Source organism: Anthonomus grandis, chromosome 10, assembly GCF_022605725.1.
Source record: "Anthonomus grandis grandis chromosome 10, icAntGran1.3, whole genome shotgun sequence".
NCBI lineage: Eukaryota > Metazoa > Arthropoda > Insecta > Coleoptera > Curculionidae > Anthonomus > Anthonomus grandis.
Genome location: NC_065555.1, coordinates 21,144,960 through 21,164,015, shown reverse-complemented (window position 1 = coordinate 21,164,015; position 19,056 = coordinate 21,144,960). Strand labels below are relative to the sequence as shown.

Genomic DNA, 19,056 nt, shown 5'->3' with positions numbered 1-19,056 from the left:
AAAATGTGCTCCAAATTTAAAACCTATTTTTGCTGCTTAAAGACCATTTGAAAACTAGTAAAAAAATTTTTTGATAAAAATTTTCCACGCTTTATACGAGTGCCAGAACATAAAGAGAAGTAAAGAAAAGTACCATAAGAGTCTATGTATACCATATATGTCATAATTAAATATTTTAGATCTTCATGCATGCTCAAACCTTGTCAGAAGAGCATCAGAAGCGTTTAAATGTGTCATTTTGACAGTGTAAAAAGTTACTGGTTACTGGTGCCCGAGGTCAGCCAATTTGTTTAAAAAGAAGTATCTAGATTTTAAAATTAAGTTATCTAATAAACGGATTTATTTCTCAGGCCGAGATTTACTAAGAATACTTTTTGTACAAGAAAAGATTGGATAGTTTTTTATTAGAACTTGATTATACAGAGGTAAAAAAACACTCAGCCTCCCTCCCCGCGCCGCCCGTCGGCCGGTATAGGCCAATCGTTGTACCTAAATATTCATAACTGTGTTTCGTGCGGGTGACGCTACAAGTGTATTTAGGACAGATAAAGAGTTTATTCAGTTTATGCGGTGTCGTTTTGTTGTCGTATTTTATTGAAGTGTAAAAATGGGAAGACTATTAACAGCAAAGCGATATACAAGTAGATCTAATAATATGCTTAAAAGAATTAAACGATTAGAAACGTTATTAAAATCAAGTCAACCAGTGCATCGTTTTCGTCGTCTCAGTGCCGAACAGTCAGGAATGCAAGTTGAATATTTAGAAGGTACGTTGTAATTTTATTTCTTATAGGATCCCTCCACTTGGTTTTACAATGGATTAGTTATAAAGGCTATGTAATGATCAAAAATAAGAGGTACTGTTTGTGTTATGAGTTATGAGTCCATTCCGAAGGTGGAACGTAACAGAAATATTAAAAATAAAAATCTTATTTAGGAAATTTTTTCGTTTGGAGTCCACTTTAAGGTGGGACGTAACGTACAAGAAATCCTTTTGAGATTTATAACATCCATACAATAATGTTATTTTACAATTTTATAGATAAAAACCTAGACTTACACTTGAGGTAAGACATGGTAAAAATAACCTTATTTTTTGGTGTTTCTTTTCTATTATATGGTGAATTAAAAAAGCTAAAATATTTAACAAATATCACAAGAAAAAACAAATTCCTAATAGATTCATGGAATTGTTTTTTTTTGCAGTTTCAGACCCTGAAGATCTACTTCCATTGGCAACTTTGGCCACAGATGTTTCGCCTCAGAATAATGAAGAGGTTTTACAATGCCTAGGTGATGATCCAAGTAAACCAGTTTCTGATCAATTACAGTTTCATCCAGAGTTAGCATCTAGATGGAATATTTGGTTAGCTCAAGGCATATCACCAGAATTAAAGGGTACCTTAATAGAGAAATACCCATTGCAGGGCAGTTGCAACCTAGAACCACCAAAATTAAATCTAGAAATTAGTTCATCTTTAAGTGAGTCGGCTAAAAAACAGGTCATTTATCATATGTCATAGGTCATTTTATAGACACTCAAAAGCTGTTAGGTACAGCCATGGCTCCTTTAGGTTTGGTGATTTCCGAACTTTTACATAACAAGGAGGACGGGGTGGACAGATTAGATATGTTGGAGAAGTTATGCGATACTGCCAAAGTATTGGCGGAAATATTCCATTCACAGTAAGTGGCTCGAAAAGCTTTTATTTCTCCTGGGTTGGATAAAAATGTCCAAAAAATCCTGGACTCACAATATAATTGGAACTTACTTATTTGGTGAAAATTTAACACAAAAGATTGATGAAGCGAAGGCAATCCAAAAAGCAAGTCTTGCCCTAAAACCGAGTTTTTCTCAAAAAACTACAAATTACAACTCCAAAAAACAAAATAGTCAAAATAGCAGGATGTTAAACTGGCGGAGCCCACCTGCACGGTATACAAATTACCAACAGGTGGGCCCCAAACCACAATCGCGAACTCAGCAGCCGAGAGCAGTAAGAAGCATCAGACCATCAACATATCCAAGAAGTCAACACGGCCGATTCCAGCAACAGCAGAGCAGAAGACAGTAATAGAAGGGATTCAGGTAACTACCAAAGCAGGAAGCTTAAAGAACTTTCTTATTAATTGGTGTCACATAACCAATGAACCTTTTGTTTTGTCCTGTATTCAAGGTTACGATATTCCTTTCGCTAGAAAGGTAAACCAACATTCTATTCCAAAAGAACAAAAATGGTCAAAACAAGAGTATCAAGATTTATTAATTGCATTGAATAAATTATTAGATATGGGGGCCACTGAGGCTTGTACCTCTGAGAAAGACCAATTTATATCATCTTATTTTTTAGTTCCCAAACCGGATGGTACAAAACGGTTTATATTAAACTTAAAACAACTAAATAAATTTATTGATACTGACCATTTAAAAATGGAAGATATACGAACGGTTTCTAAATTATTATCCCAAGGTGATTTTTTAGGGTCTGTTGATCTTCAAGATTATTTGATACCTATTAGTAATAAGAGTAAAGAATTTTTAAGAATTAGTTTTAGAGGTACATTATTTCAATTTTGCTGTTTACCATTTGGTTTATGCACTAGTCCTTATGTTTTTACAAAGGTTTTAAAACCGGTGATAAACCAACTAAGAAGTGATGGCTACGTTTCAACAGTATATCTTGATGACATTCTTTGTTTTGGCAATTCATATGAAAACTGTTTAGCTAACATTCAAGCAACAGTATCATTACTTGATAATTTAGGTTTTCTTATAAACTACAAAAAGAGTTCTCTAATTCCTCAAACAACCTGTACTTTTTTGGGATTCATTATAGACTCCGTTAAATTTTCATTAAAATAACCTCCAGAAGAAATTTGTAGATTGTTGACTTTATTAAAAAAAATTCTCAAATAAATTTTCTTGTAGAATTAGAGAATTCGCTTGTTTAGTAGGGCATTTAGTATCAAGTTGTCCTGCCGTAGCTTATGGATGGATTTATAGTAAACGTTTTGAAAGAGAAAAGTTTTTAGCGCTTATTCTTAGTAATGGAAATTATGACCACCAAATGATTCTTTCGCAAGATTTAAAAGAAGACTTTCTTTGGTGGATATCTCATTTGCCACATTCATATAACCCAATCAGGAGATTTCAATTCAAATTGGAGATCTTTTCAGATGCATCTTTATCTGGTTGGGGACTTGCTTGTAATAAGGAAAAAGCAGCGAGGTTTTGGACGAACGAAGAAAGTCAATTTCATATAAATTATTTGGAACTTTTAGCTGCTTTCATTGGGTTAAAATCTTTTGCAAAAAATTTGAGAAACTGTAAAATTCTCCTTAGATTAGATAATACCACCGCAATTTCATACATAAATAGAATGGGAGGTGTTCAATTTCCTCGTTTAAATTCTTTATCAAGGTTAATTTGGCAATGGTGTGAACACCGCAGTATTTGGCTTTATGTATCATACATTCCATCGAAGGAAAATTATATGGCAGATGAACAATCTAGAAATAAAGAAATAAATACAGAATGGGAATTAGCAGATTGCGCTTTCATAAAAATTGTTAAAAAATTTGGTGAACCTCAAATTGACATTTTTGCATAAAGGGTAAACAAAAAATGCAATCTATATATTTCATGGAATAGAGATCTGATTTATTAACAATAGATGCCTTCACTGTGTCCTGCAGCAAGTGGTTCTTTTATGCCTTTCCACCTTTTTCTTTAGTTCTTAGAGTGTTGAAGAAAATAATATTGGATAAATCAGAAGGCATCTTGGTGGTACCTTTGTGGACTGCGCAACCCTGGTATCCTGTATTTACTTCTTTACTTCTAGAAGACCCCATTATTTTTACACCTGACTTTAGTTTGTTACTTTCTCCTTGTAGGACAATATGCCACGAGGGATATTTTCGAACTTGGACAATATTCGAACGAGGCTTTCATATAATTATGATCGAACTTCACTTAAGGTAAGTTCGTTTAATCATTTAATTATTTTGGTCCACCTTATGTGTGGCCGGCAGATTGTCCTCCTTTTTCCGGACACCCTGTATAAACCACCTTGTATATTACCATAACTATTATTAAAAATATCTTGCTAAATAAACCCCAAATACCAAATATCAATCGAATCGGACCAATAGCAAAAAGTTACGGTAATTACGTGACCTGAAACTCAAATGTCAATTATCTGTCAAAATGTATTAGTTGCTTTCTGTTTCTTTTTCTAATCTGAACTGACCAAAGAAAGATATGCCATAACCGCCTTGCCTATGGTGTAAATGAGTTTCACTTCAGCCGTTTGCTTGCTTGACGCTGGTTTTAATGAGATGAAATAAAACACCGTTCCTGACACGTGCGTGTTTATTTCCTAGTGAATAAATTATTGAGGCCGTGGGTTACAAAGGATGTATTGTGACGATACCTTGGATGTTAATCCCCGCGACTTAAGCTTGACCGAGATCTTTTCGATATTACTTTGTCGACGAACTATAAACACTGACCACAGAATACAAAGAGTAAAATACTTCCTTGGTCTGTTTTCTGTGCAAACGCCTGACGATCGAATATGCCTTCCGTCGATCAAAAAAATTATACTCATACAATAGTCAATAGTAACGCGTCGCGAATAAATCGCTCGCTCCGCCACTTAATTTATGGAGAAGCATCGCTGCTTATGATGCGAGATGGATATAAATGCGCTCGGTTTTTAACCAAGAACTGAACTGGTTTGGGGAACCATAAAAAACAGCTAAGGATATTATTTAATCGCTCACCTACTCTGAGTGGGGAAGTGATTGAAAACATTTGCCAAGTTGTACGAGACTTTGAGACTAACGTATGGAGAAATTGTGTTAAACACGTTATTAAAAAAGAGAACGAATATGTTACTTTGACCCAATTATTTATTACGGTACTTTTGGACTCGAACTTATTGACAATACGTTTAATAGTTTAAATGGATGGAATAGGCTTGGTGGGGAAATAAACTGAAAACATTTCAGATACTGCTCTAAAACTGTTTCCCGCATAATGCCACTTAATTATGGCTATTTTTTCGTCGATTGAATAATTCATACTTGTTTTCAAATATCGGCTGTCACTGATTTATTGACACTTTTCCTCACGTCAGTGACAATAATCATTTTATTGGTGCCCTTTTGGTTTTACCTGAACCGAAAATTTGCTAATTTTGCAATTACATTTAATTGAATGATTCAAGATTCGCTAATTAAAATTTTTTGAAACTTTGCACAAGGGTTTTCCAGATTGGTCTCTTCAAAAAGTTATCTTACATTTTTTCTATAAAATTTACATGGGTTTTCCTATGTTCCGCTCGGCGACGCACCACCCGGTATACAGCCTTAGATATTACATCTCCGACCTCATTATATAAAATCTCTAGAGAAATTAAATTGTTAGATTTTTTCAGTTTTAAGAAGATGTAAAGGAGTAATATTTAAAGAGGTTACATTTGTATAATATGAATTATAAGATTTTAGAATTTAGAAGCAATATTACAATATTGGTTATTGCCTTTATTTCCACATTGCTTTGGGAGAATTTTGTAAATATTTGATTATTCTGTCATTAGCCTAAATCGTTGCTTTGCAAATTTCATTTTTTTTTACAAACCTTATGAAATTCTTTATCAAAAATGTCATCCCTGTCTTGCTTTTTCGCCTCACCGAGAATATGCCTCTCGTTTGTCAAAAAGTATCAATAAACAATGATGTTATATATTGCTTTTAAAACATATTGCTTTTCTGGAAAAGTCTGAATGTTAGAAATACCTTCTGAAAAATGTTAAGATGCATATTAAAGTTATCGAACACATTATAATTGATATTTTGAATGAAGTTTAAACTACTAGTTTTACTTAATTGTAGATATTAAATAAACCCTATTGAGTTATTAGCCTGAGAACGTTTTTAGATATTTATGTTGACCGATACTAGTTCGGCTTTATGGTCAGATAAATTATCATCAACAACTTCTAATACGTGAGATTCTTGATTCAGAAAAATGTTATCAAGGCAGTGACTAAGTCTGGTTGTGTTACATATTATTTGTTTAAGATTACAACTTACCAGGGCATCCAAGAGACCCACATCCTTACTGTCACTGTTGGAAGTACCGGACAAAAAAATTAAATCCATACATATGTATATAAGAGTTTATATTAAATTATTAATTTTTTTTTTTAACATGTAAGACATTCACATTTTGAGTTAATCTACTTAAGATGAAATGTATAAAATAATTTTTATCTTTTGCCAAATATAGAGGAATTTTCAATTTTATATACGAGATTCGGGTGTACAATTTGATGCATTTACTGGATATTTGTTTTGGTTAAATGCTGTCCAGTGAGAAAATCTTAATGAAATCAAATCTTAATCATCTATTGGTCTGGACACAATGGGTCGTTTACGTAGAGGCTGTTCAATTTCTGGATCTGATGGTCGTCCTCCTTATTGTAAATGCACATTTCTGTTGTAATATTGCATGCGCAAGAGTGACCAGACGTTTAGATTTTATGATTCCTTTCATTAAACAATTATTTACGATACAAATATCTATAAGATGGTACAAGAATCTTAAATAATAACGTTTAACACCAATTTTTATTCTGTACAAAGATACGAGCGATGGACGGCATTGATTTGAATATTATTACATGAATTATAATTTTTGAATAATATTCAAATCAACGCCGTTCATATATTTGTGGATAATTTGGATAGCAACAATTGGGGCACTATCAACTTTTTATCCGATAAAGATCATCTTTTTACATTTTGTAAACGCCGGAATCCTGTATAAGTAGAAACAATATGCGGTGCTTATTGTCAAGCCATTTGATGCAAGGATCTTCTTACTTTTGTCAATGCAAAAATCAAATGATCCACGATCCTCTCTTTTCAATTCTAATTCAATTTTCAATTGACATCCAGGCAGGCTTGGAATTCTTACAGTTTCAGAAGTAAGAATTCCCAACTTGCTTAGTTCACACAACACTTTATAGCATATGAACCAATTATCTGTAAAAACTGTATAATTTAAGTTTTTACGTAATGTTGCCACAAGTCTAATGACAATATTACTACTAGTACCCCAGTACCTATAGTAGAGTGATTTGTATGTTTCTTTGTTTATTGCTGTTTTTGGTATATTTGTTTGAAAATATATAAAGTATCATTTACTTTGGTTATGATATAATAAGAATTAACAAAAAGTCGTAATATTTTTTTTTATTTAGTAACTATTTTTACATAATTTAGAAATTTTACATAAATCAATAATCTTAGGTATTAATTTTATTTAGGATTGCATTGCTAAAAATCTAATAAATTTAACTCATTGACATATTATGAAAACCTAAAAGTGCGATTATTTCGAAAATGGTTGCTCCTAGTGCTTTTAATAAAGTATACATTTCTTACGTATTATTCAAAAAGGAAATCAATTTGTTACTTTTCAAACCCATATATGGAGTTGCAAAAAAGTTAGGGGATTTAAAAAAGTAAAAATTAACACAACGAGCGCCCTCGACCGAAAATTTCTTTTTCTTTTTAAAAAAACTCGTATGTTTTGAATTTCAAGTCAGTATGTCATTTGGTTCAGGATCTATGAGAAAAAAACGATAAATCAAATAAGAATTTGACATCCTGTATTTCAGTAACTATTAAAGTTAGAATAAGGCCTCAATCACATTTTTTTGACATAAGGAATCTACTATTGTTCTATATCCCATTACTTTATGGACATCCTGGATATCATGTAGTCACATCATTATATTTTAATTTTCGGTGTTCGGTTTATGGTTTTCGATCCCTGCTTACATTTTAAAATAAGTATAAAACAATACTTGCTTATAAAGATAACATTAATTTAAGCTCAATTAATTATTAAATACACAGAATTATTTTTTTGTGTTACCACATAACAATGGATTTATACTTTTAAACTACTCTTCATTTATAACAAATAAAAACGAGACTATTTACGAGTTCTGGTTTAAGATAGGAGTATTGCAATTATTCTCTATACCTATATTTTCCACATGGCTACAGAATAACGATATATATTAAATTCAAGTGGCTTCGCTCAAAGGAGTGAATGGGAATAGGAAGCCCAATATGTTGTTTACACAGCTTGAAACCGGATTTACTGGGAGATATAAGTTACTTTAAACAATATTTAATTCTGTAATTCTATTTAGTATTGGAGTTGTCGGGTGCCTTTAGTCGAAATTATGTTAATCAGACTGATCGTTAAATTAAAAGCTATAAAAATTTCATAGTACTAAATAATTTTTAAAACGTAGAAGAAGTAGTCCATTTGGTTAGCGAAGTTGTCAGTTCAGGTTAATAAAAAACTTTATGTCTCTTAATATAACTGTAATGAAATATATAATAAAGTCTCTTAATTTTAATGAAATTGATTAGGTGTTATAAGTGTCCAACATGTTTCTAACATAAATATGTTAGGGTTTCAAAGTTTTTTCAATAGTTTATGAAAAAAATAGTCACTCAAGTTCATTATTGATTCAAATTGAAGTTACGGGGAAATTATATAGGTTAAAATATTTTTATAGTAAATTATTCCACTAGATTCAATATATTAAGTATAGAGTAAAAAAAGAAAAGAAATTTGACAATGCGTTGACACATGCTAAACTAATGCACGCGCACGCAAAATCTGGAGCTCAGAAATAAAGAAGTCGGTTCTGTGTGTCTTCTTTTAGTTTGACAGTTTGTAACAACTGAGTGGTCTTTAATAGGTTTATTGTGGCATCCTTGCCACGCAGCAACCTTGGGGTTGTTTGTGTCCGGGGCACCTTGTGTCCCTTCACTGCACTCTAGGTCTATTATGACTTACTCCTAGGTACTTATACTTCTCCAATTAAGTTCGCCTTCTTTAGGAGCTTGATCATTTGATTGGGAGAAGCATTCTTAATGCCTTCCATCTTAGGTAACGCATTACATGGTTCTCCCTAGTGCTAGACATCTGCATAGGATGTGCTTTGCAGTCCCGTCCTCCTCCAAACCAATCCTATTTATGTGTGACGCAGGCCGCAGTGGTCGGTATACATTCCCATTTGGGCTTTTAGGTATTAAGTTCCCTTATGGTATCTGTTACCTTCCTTGTTGCGTCCGGTATGAAAGTTTTCGCTTTGTTTGTGTTCTGGTAATTTCTCCCACTAGCGCTCTGCTTTATTATGCACCAAGGTTGTAATTGTGAAGTGTTTCCCAAAGCAAATAGATATTTTTGTCCTTGCGTGTGTGCAGTATATTCCAGCTCCTACTCTAAAATTGGTTTAAGAGCTGTCTAGATATGCGAATTTCGGATGTCCACTTTCTTTAGTTCCATTCGTTTCTGATCCCAGTCCGCTAGGTCTGGTTTGTTGACTGAGTAGGAACTTGTGTTTAGTATTGTTTTTAGTATTGTGTCTGATGCCATACCAAGTGTGCTGTGATTGCACACCTTCTCAACCAGTCCAGTTGAATCCATTTAGACTCGGTTTTCCGAGATGCCATTTATCACAAGTGGTTTTGATCGCCTCCGTAATGAGCAAGCAGGCCTGTTTTTAAAGGCTGTTAACTTTCGTTCTGGCAAGCTGTTGTCTTGCTTTGCTCCACCATACTACAGAGCCATCGGATATCGTAGGTCTGATGATTTGTGTGTATAACTACTACATCTATTATAGGTTCACTCCCCAGGTTTGGCGGCATATTCTGCGACAGTTTTGTTTTCTTGATTGTTTTGTCAAGATGCGAGTTCCAGTTAAGTGTCCCATCTAAGGTTAAGCCAAGATATTTCGCCTCCGTTACAAGTTGAATGGCTTCGCCTATTAGGATTGGCGGTTTGAGTTCGCCCATATTTCTTTTTCTGGTGAATGGCACTATTACCATTTTATGCGGATGAATGGACATTTCCTCCCTCTATCACCATTTTACAATGATGTTTAGCACCTAGTTATAGTAGTTATAGTACTGCCAAGATTGTTTACTCATTTTTTCCTTTTAACAGGATCACCAGATCATCTGCGTAACTATGAACTTCAACTCAGGTCGTCAACGAGTAGTGACCCTAAGAGAGGAGATAGTACCTCTTTTAAATTTTAATTCATTACCAGTTATGGTTTTGGTAAAAATCCAGTTTTCTTTGGATGGTTGCCGGGGTTCTGGCTCAGCGTTTTCTCCAAAGTGATAAGGCAATTTAGACCCGGGGAAGTGTGTTCATATCAGGACTTCAGGCTTTTCTCGTCCGGTTTGTGTGAAAGTGATATCGAGGCATTTTATCGACCCCAGCTCCTGTTCAGGTTCCTTTAAAAGCATTTTGTAGATCCTTGTGCTGCGTTTGATTGACGTCCTACGACATGGCTTCCAGTTGTTACTGATTTTGGCACGGTTGAAGAATTTGCGTATTTTAGACTGTATTTTGTTAAGATTGTTGTTCCACCAAGGTGTACCGCGATTGTCCCACTTCATATTCAGTGGACAGTTCTCATGATAAGCTGTTACACTAGCTTAAGAAACTTTAATAGCCATGTAATTTAGCTGATCAAGATTCTTTATAGTTTTTTTACGGGATAGTAATTTGTTCGTTCTATTTATATTCGGCCAGTTATTACTTCTCACGTTGGAACTAATAGTTAAATCTAGTGCCTCTTTTCTATTTTTAGTGAGAAAGATCGGTGCATGGCCTGTATTATTAATTGTTATTCTTTCTCCAAGTATATAGCTGAGACTTACCTCTGTGATTAATGTTTGTACTACCCCAGGCTGTATAATAAAAGTCTACGTTACATTGTAGGATAAACTGTACGTTTTTCTTTTTGCAGTATGCAGTCAGATTTATATGCACCATCTGTGGAGGGGGTTGTTCTGCTGCATCGCCCGAAAAGTATGCAGAGTATATGATTACCGTTGCACCGGAAAAGACGTGAGCCGCTATGCTGCTGCAGAGATCTGAGAGAATAAAATGGTCATGTTGCGTCTGATAAGCATACACAACCTGGGATTATTGCTAATGGGGGGTTCGATTACTTTACCAGTGGTTATACCTAGTCAGTTTACCCCAGGTGAACGTCTTGTCTTTCAGATCTTCAGCTGTCCGCTCTGGGGACGCCTTAGTCTTCGAAGGAAACCGCACCTAGCTGAAGCCAAAGAACAGTTTAAAGTCCTTCTTTAACCCTTCCTATTAACCTCAGCAAGTCTCCATGCAAATCATCCACAGCAAAAGAAACACAGCTAAGAAATATCACCACTCTTACAATACGTAATGAAAAAAAATCATATTTCAACTTACAATTAACTGCTACAAAAGATGTTTGGTCTTCAATAAAATTACTTAACCTAAAAAATTAATAAAACAGAAATGATATTCCTAAAAATCTCGAAAATGTCAAAAAAAAATCAGGTTTTTATTAACTCTGTTCAAAAAATTTAAATAAAAATACTCTAAATTATTATAAAAGTGTTAAAATAACTTATTTCAAACGAGTTTTAGGTTTTTGGCCGTGTCGGAGTATGATAGTATAAACGCTACTAATAACATTAAATCTACTGCCATGGGCATTGAGGAAATTAATATACTTACTTACTAATATACTTACTTTTTCTACTACCTTATATTGCCCATGTCATTAACTTCTGTCTCGAAAATTTTGTTTTTCCTTCAATATGGAATAGAGCGAAAGTTAGCCATTTACCAAGACGTTAAATCCACTTACATTAAGCGACCTGAGACCAATAAGCATTCTTCCAACTCTATCAAAAATATTAGAAAAAGTAATGGAAATGCAGCTTCAGAAATATGTTAAAGAAAACTCAATTTTACCAGTGTCACAATTAGGGTTTAGATCGCACCACAGCTGTTGTACGGCATTGGCTATGATGTTTTAATGATATTTTATTAGCATTTGATTTCATTAAACTAACATTACTAATAATGCTTGATTATATCAAGGCTTTTGATACTCTGAGCCATGATTTTTTAATAAATATTATATCATTTGTTGGTTTAGGGGAGGAAGCGTGCACGTTGATTGCTAATTATCTTGGAGATAGATCAAGCTATTTCTTATAGTGGGGTAGATTCTGGTCTTTTAGAGATTTCTTCTGGCGTGCCCCAGGGCTCCATCCTTGGGCCAATCCTTTTTTCAATTTATGTATCAAATATGGCAATAATGTTTATATCATATAAGCAGCACTATTATACTAATGATACTCAAATATGTCTCTCATTTGAATTAGGTTAAAGTTTCTAAGCAGCAGCTGCCATTAATTATGACCTTGCTAATTTATGAGTTTTCTAAAAATCATTGCTTATAATAAAATTCTATTAAATCAGCATTTATGTATGCTGTTTGGAGGCAAGGGTAGCCGTAAGAATTTTTTACAGTATTATAGGAACTTCAAATCAATAACGAGCCTATAAAACACGTTGAGCACTGCAAAAGCTTGGGTTTGATTCTGAATAGTGACCTGCGAGTCACGCAGCATGTAATATCATGTATTCAAAAAGGATTTTTAAGCCTTGAAAATATTTATCCACATCGCTACGTCTTAAATAGAAAAACAAAAATTCTACTCTGTGATTCGCTTGTCCTATCACAGGATAATCATTGCGATGCAGTGTATGGTTCATGCTTAAGAACTTCTGAAGGAAGTAAAATTCAGAAACTTCAAAATGCGCGCCTTAGATTAATAAATGGTATAAGGAAGCGCAATCCCATAAAACACAAGCTTAAGGAAACCAGATTTTGGATGACTATGCACAACAGAAGGATTTTTCGCGCATCTTCAATGTTTTTTAAAATAATTAATTTACGATCCCCACCTCTCTTATATAATAAAATAAAATTTTGCACAATGTTCACAAGATTAATACCCGGTATAAAGGAAGGTACACCTCCGCTTCACTCAACCGAAACTTATAGAAGATAATTTTCTTAACAAATTTCAAAATTTGTAAATAGCTGCCAAAGTAATACCAAAAACATTTTTAGCTTATATTCTTTTAAAAAATAAATTTATAAAAAATTACTGCAGGAACAATAAAGCATAACTTAGTAGGTGTTTCGTTTTTTTTACTTCTTTTTTCTATTACGATGATGATAACAAAAACAATTAATGCAATAGACTATATTATAATATTCATACATATAACAGACTGTTTTTTTTGCTTTATGATTTTTTTGTATTTTGTTTGTGGGGTTGAATTTGTTTCTTTTTTTGCTGGTTGATTGTCTCTTTATTTACGAGAAAACTGATCTTCCTAATTCAAAACGCTTTATTATCACAAACTGGTTATTTTGGTATTTACCTTCTTACCTTATTTAATAAACATACATCTACATTCTGCTAGATAGAAAATAAAACGACTTACTTGTTTAAATATGTTTAAATAGAAAAATCTAAGAGAAATAAAAATCTACACTTTCATTATAAAAGTGTTCAATGTTTCTATATAAAATATATGTTCTTATATAATAAAATAATTTTAAACTCTTCTTAAGTCCTAAATATCACAATTTCATGTACATAATATTTTTCTATATATTTTGTACTTTAAAAATACATACAAATAGTTTAAGTAAATAATATAGGAATATCAAATCAACTCACATAGATAAGTCATAAAATTTATAATGAACGTCATTGTTTTTATTAATTCTCTACCGAAGCTGCGGCGGTGTAATTGTCTAACGATTTTTTTTCTTGCTGATTTATCCAGTGACATTTCTTGTATAAAATAATTTCTATTGACCAAGATATTGCGATACATATCAGGATCACATCTAATAAGTGAATGCATACGTCGTAGTCCCAAGCATCCTTAAGCATACCTGTAACCAAATTCTAAAATATGTATGACGCTACAAATTTAATGTATTTTAAAAAGGAGCACTTGTATATGCAGAATGTATTAATAATTGGAGTTAAAAAAAATATAAGTCAGAAGTCAATAAATGATTTATTATTTTAAACCCAAGTATGTTTGTCAAAGCTGCAATAAAAAACTTAAATAAATGAAAGTGTTATAAAAATCTATAATCTTAAGTTTAAAATAAGAGATTATATATTTGTATATACCATCAAAAACATTCAGACAAGAGAATATTCTATAGATATTGGTAATTGCAAAAAACGATTTACAGAACATGTCAACTAATGTTGATATTGATAGAATTTTTCTAGAGAAATAAAGTACAATTTAAAAAGTGTTCGGAAACCTATACTTTAATTTTCAGGGGACATACTACATATAAATTTATTACTATACCATCACTCCATAACGGGGAGCGGTATTTACGGACAGAAAGAAATTAGAGAATGATACATCAGGTGATCTCCCCGATCTTTCGATAGCTGCCCTTCTACTAATCCATCTTCCTAAACACATTAGAATGCTATAATAGGAATAAAAACGAAGCCTTGCTGAAATATTGCATTTTGGTAATGGCTGGTCGTTTTCCATAATTTCGATCAGCGCTGGGTTAATAAGTGGCGTATAAGCAGGGCTCATTTCCAACAAGCTGGAAAACTGCTCGAGTGCAAGCTGTACCCAAAAGGGTAAGAAGACGATGCCCTCCAATTACCGCCCGATTGCACTAGTTCCAGTAATATCGAAGATTATGGAGAAAGCAGTCAACCAACAACTGTTAAGATATCTGGAATCATCTGGACTAATCAGCGATCATCAATACGGCTTCCGAAAGCTTAGATCCACCGGCGATCTTCTGGCTTACGTCACACACTTGTGGACGGAGGCCATGGAGAAGCACGGCGAGTCCCGCTCAGTCGCTCTTGACATTTCCAAGGCATTTGATAGAGTGTGGCATGAGGGACTACTAACCAAGCTCTCCTCAATCGGCATACAAAACTCATTATTGAATTGGATCAAAAGTTTTCTTGCACAACGAACAATCCAAGTAGCCGTCGATGGACATCTCTCCGACAAATTTAACATTAACGCTGGAGTCCCTCAAGGATGCATTCTATCCCCCACCCTTTTCTTGATATATATCAACGATTTGCTAGGAACCACTGTCAATCCAATCTACAGCTTTGCGGACGATAGCACACTTATTTCCACATCAGTTCTCAGAATCTTAGGCAGCAACAAGTAGCTTCAACCAACAACGATATTAGAGCAATCTTGGAGTGGGGCGGTAACAATCTGGTCAATTTTAACGCTAAAAAAACGCAGGCTGCAGTATTTACGATGAAGACTAACCTTGGTGGCCCGGAGCTGGTTATGGCAGGGAAAACATTGCCAATGAAATCATCTTTACATCTTCTAGGAGTCGAAGTCACCAACAGTGTGTCCTGGCATGACCACGTTGCCGAGATCGCCAGGGCAGCTTCCAAAAAACTCGGAGTGCTTTGCAAAACGAAAAAACTGTATACACCAGAACAGCTACTGACTCTTTATAAGGCTCAAATACGCCCTTCCCTCGAGTATTGCTCGCATGTCTGGAGCTCTGCACCCAAGCATAGTTTAAAGCTGCTAGATTCTATACAAAAGAGAGCTATTCGTCTTATCGACAATCCAGAACTGACAAAGAGTCTGGATAGTCTGGAGCACAGGAAAAAGGTGGCTGATCTCTGTTTATTCTACCGTTATTATCACGGTAAGTGCTCCTCTGAGCTGGCAGGCCTGATTCCACCCAGGGCTGTTCCGGCAAGAAGGACGCGTCTAGCAGTTGCGGCTCATCAACATCGAGTCCACCTGCCTACCCCAAGGACGTCACTGTATCGGGACTCATTCATCTGGAGAACATCTTCTTTGTGGAACGGGCTTCCACCTCACATATTTCCCGACGCATACAACGTGCAGCGATTCAAGATAAATTCCCACAAATATCTTCGCGCAAGCACCACTCCAAGAGTGACATAGGACTTTCCTCTTGTGCTTGTGTTTATCACAAAAAAAAAAAAAAATAAATAATAAGTAGGTCTATTTAAATTCCCGGAAAGAAGAATGATCAAATTATGTTCTATTATATCACTAAAAATTCAATTTTTGGGGATGTGGTGTATTCGAGTCAAACCATTAACGATGGATTAACAGTTATATTGAGGAAAAATTCGTACATTCATTTGAAAAGCAAAAATTAAAGGCGTAGATTTTAGAATTATTTCGGATATCATTTCATTATCTTTATCTTGTGCCATTTTTAATGAAATTTTTGTACAGTGTTCCGAAAAACTGCCCTTACATCAAAAGGTTTTCTGGTATCTAATGTAGTATTCATAGTTACTTGACCCAGAACAGCTACCTTTACTGACTCTATTAGTAATTTTACTCTCATAAGATCTTCAATTTTTTTTTCTTTTTATTTTCTAGTGAAATAATTTGTCGGAATTTTGCTACTATTTAACGAATATATCGAGTATAAGATGTACAGAGTACTTCATTTTGGGTATATTTGCCGAGTACCTCTGTTTTAACACTTTAACAAAATTGCTAAAACTCTTTTTTAGTTATTCAGTGGTGTAGATAGTTTTCGTTTCATATTTACTATTTTTAAGTTATAAACCAAACTTATATTATGGAACACCCTGGATTTATATTGTCTTTTTTTGTCATTTCAAAAATATATAATAGTATGCATTTTTTTGCATTTTATGCGAAAAAAAATAGGAATTTTATTTTACCTTTAGACCAAAAGGTCTCTGAAAATTTTGTTAAAGACATCTATAGGTTTACAAAAAGGGTATGTCGTGAAAACCGCATCCTGTTAAAATAACGAGTATACACCGCAAAAGTACCCAAAATGAGACACCCTGTTTCTATTCTCTCCACAATCACATAAACCATTTTGTATTACATAAAGGAAATAAAACAATAGAGACAACAAAATATACACAAGAACTATTTTATTACTTACTAAAATAAGATTTTTAGGAAAATATATGAAATTCGATCACACGCCAATGCGTAACTCAAATTTAACAAACGAATTAAGAAAAGATTACAGAAAAAAAACCTCCAGCTATCGAAAAGAACCACATGGAAAACCACCCGTCAAGTTTTTATTGTTGATCGACAGAAACAATACAAATTCATGACGTTTAAAAATATATTTTATTTGCCATGCATTTAATAAGCCCTAACAACGCCCAAACAATGGCGTTTATTTGAATATTATGTCAGTTTGACAATCTATTATTTCAAAGATTTTTCCAAGAAATAAATGTATCGCCAGAAGTAGAACAACATTCTACAACATAAAAATGAGAGAACCTTATTATCAAATAATTAAAATTTAGCTTTGCAAGTGCAAAGATTGGAAGAACATGTGCGTCAGAGTAACACGAAACTAAGACAGCTTATAACCGGCAACGTTGCAATTTCGTCAGCATCAGAACAACATCTAAATACAGAGGACTGAAAAAGTTAAAATGTTTCATCAAATAACCGAAAAATCAATAAACTGCGTCAAAGCTGAATTGGCAAAAATTCAGCATCAATCCGAGCTCCTTAAAAAAAATAAAAAAAACAGGTTAGTTCAAACTATTGTTAGTATTATAAAGTCTAAAATAATTATGTTACTAAACAAATTATCAACTACGTGTTTAGACTCACAGAAAAAGCCTCGTTCGATGGTTTTTTCTTTACTAATTGCTGGAAACGAGATGAAGTGTTTATTGCTAAACCAATTTAGAAGCATAGGCCTAGGGCTAAGTGAACTGCTTTCTCAGTTAAAATCGTACAAAAGATCGGTATCTAAATATGAATTAAAGCAATGCTTCTAAAATTTTTCTTTTTCTAATTACTACAATGTTTAGGTATTCATTGTTCTTGTGTCTATGATTCAATGTTGAAGTATTATGCTTTCTTATTTTGTTTTTTTTAAATTATTCATCTTAGTCTAAGAAGTATACAAAAGAATTTAAGGAGTTACTCATATATGTATATAAATGAGATAAAATATAAATATGATACATATAAGATGAAATATAATATAAATGGACATTGTAAATCTAGATGAAAGGGTTCTTTCAGAATTTTTCTTTAGTTGATAGTCTTAATAGGTATAGAATTACGGGTTTCGATATTTTCAATAATTAATCTCCATTTAATAAAAATGATGGCGTTATACCAACAAAAAATGTGAAAGTTCCATTTAAACCTACAAATGTTACTCAGAGATTTGTAACCTACAATCATTCAGTTCTGTTAGAGCGCCAATTAATTTTACCTATTTAATTTTTTGAATTGAGTGTTCTTGGAATCAACAAGGTTGGCATGTTTACTCACTGCGTAGTTCGTATTAAAAAAGCCGCGTCGTTTGAAGCTTGCCGATCCGTATCTCATCTTCATCCGTGCGCCACCCTGCCCGCAGACCGCCAAAATAAAAGATGTATTATTAAAAAATAGTCTGTCAGAGTCTGTCTGTTGACTCGCCAATATTAAGTACGTGTAATAGCGCTCGGGCTATAATAAAAATTTCATGTGTATTGCAAATAAATGTTTTTTGTAAAATATCTAGTTTCATAAGTTTCTGTTCGCAGTTGGGATTGTTTAATACGAGTTTTAAGGGTTAATAAACTGTGTTAAACAATTCACCGGAAGTGTTTTATTTCACGGTGTTTGGTAACGGTTAAAGAAAATACAGTCCACTACTAGGCCTACAAGGAGGCCAAAGTACACTTGGGTACTAAGGAGTCCTATTTGGAGGATTCAAATTTATTCATGGTCCAATCGAGCTGGATTTGGTCAGTTTGGTTTGGAACTGGAGAACTGGAACCGTTGGAAACTGGAGTTTAACATAAGGTCAGATCTTTCATTATTATTTGGGTCTCTTGTGGAAAACCACTGGGGTTGATTGCTGCAAGTTTGATTCACCAGGATTTAAGGAATTGGAATTTGGGATTATTTACGACATATCATAAAAGAATATAATTAAAAGACAATACATTAATTTAAAAATAAGGCACAGGGTCTTATATTAGGGATTTGTTAAAAATTACACATTTGGGTGTTAAGTAATTTAAAAATTAAGGAATTTTAGGTATTGTGTTAAT

At 33.6% G+C, this 19,056-nt stretch overlaps 1 protein-coding gene and 1 long non-coding RNA gene across 4 annotated transcripts in view; one reads left to right on the top strand and one right to left on the bottom strand.

The window, feature by feature from the left end:
* The first annotated feature begins 276 nt into the window (after positions 1-276).
* On the top strand, positions 277-13,238 carry LOC126741660 (uncharacterized). Its single transcript, XR_007662263.1, has 4 exons — positions 277-767; positions 1,207-2,089; positions 3,895-3,978; positions 10,860-13,238. It is a non-coding gene; the product is annotated as an uncharacterized LOC126741660 (long non-coding RNA).
* Positions 13,239-13,408: 170 nt separating this feature from the next.
* Positions 13,409-19,056, bottom strand: part of LOC126741658 (monocarboxylate transporter 12-like) — a 129,275-nt gene continuing 123,627 nt past the window's right edge. For all 3 annotated transcript variants that reach the window (XM_050448186.1, XM_050448187.1, XM_050448185.1), the window contains exon 8: positions 13,409-13,868. In XM_050448186.1, the coding sequence (XP_050304143.1) occupies positions 13,690-13,868 (179 nt within the window). In that variant the 3' untranslated portion in view covers positions 13,409-13,689. The remainder of the gene's footprint in view (positions 13,869-19,056) is intronic.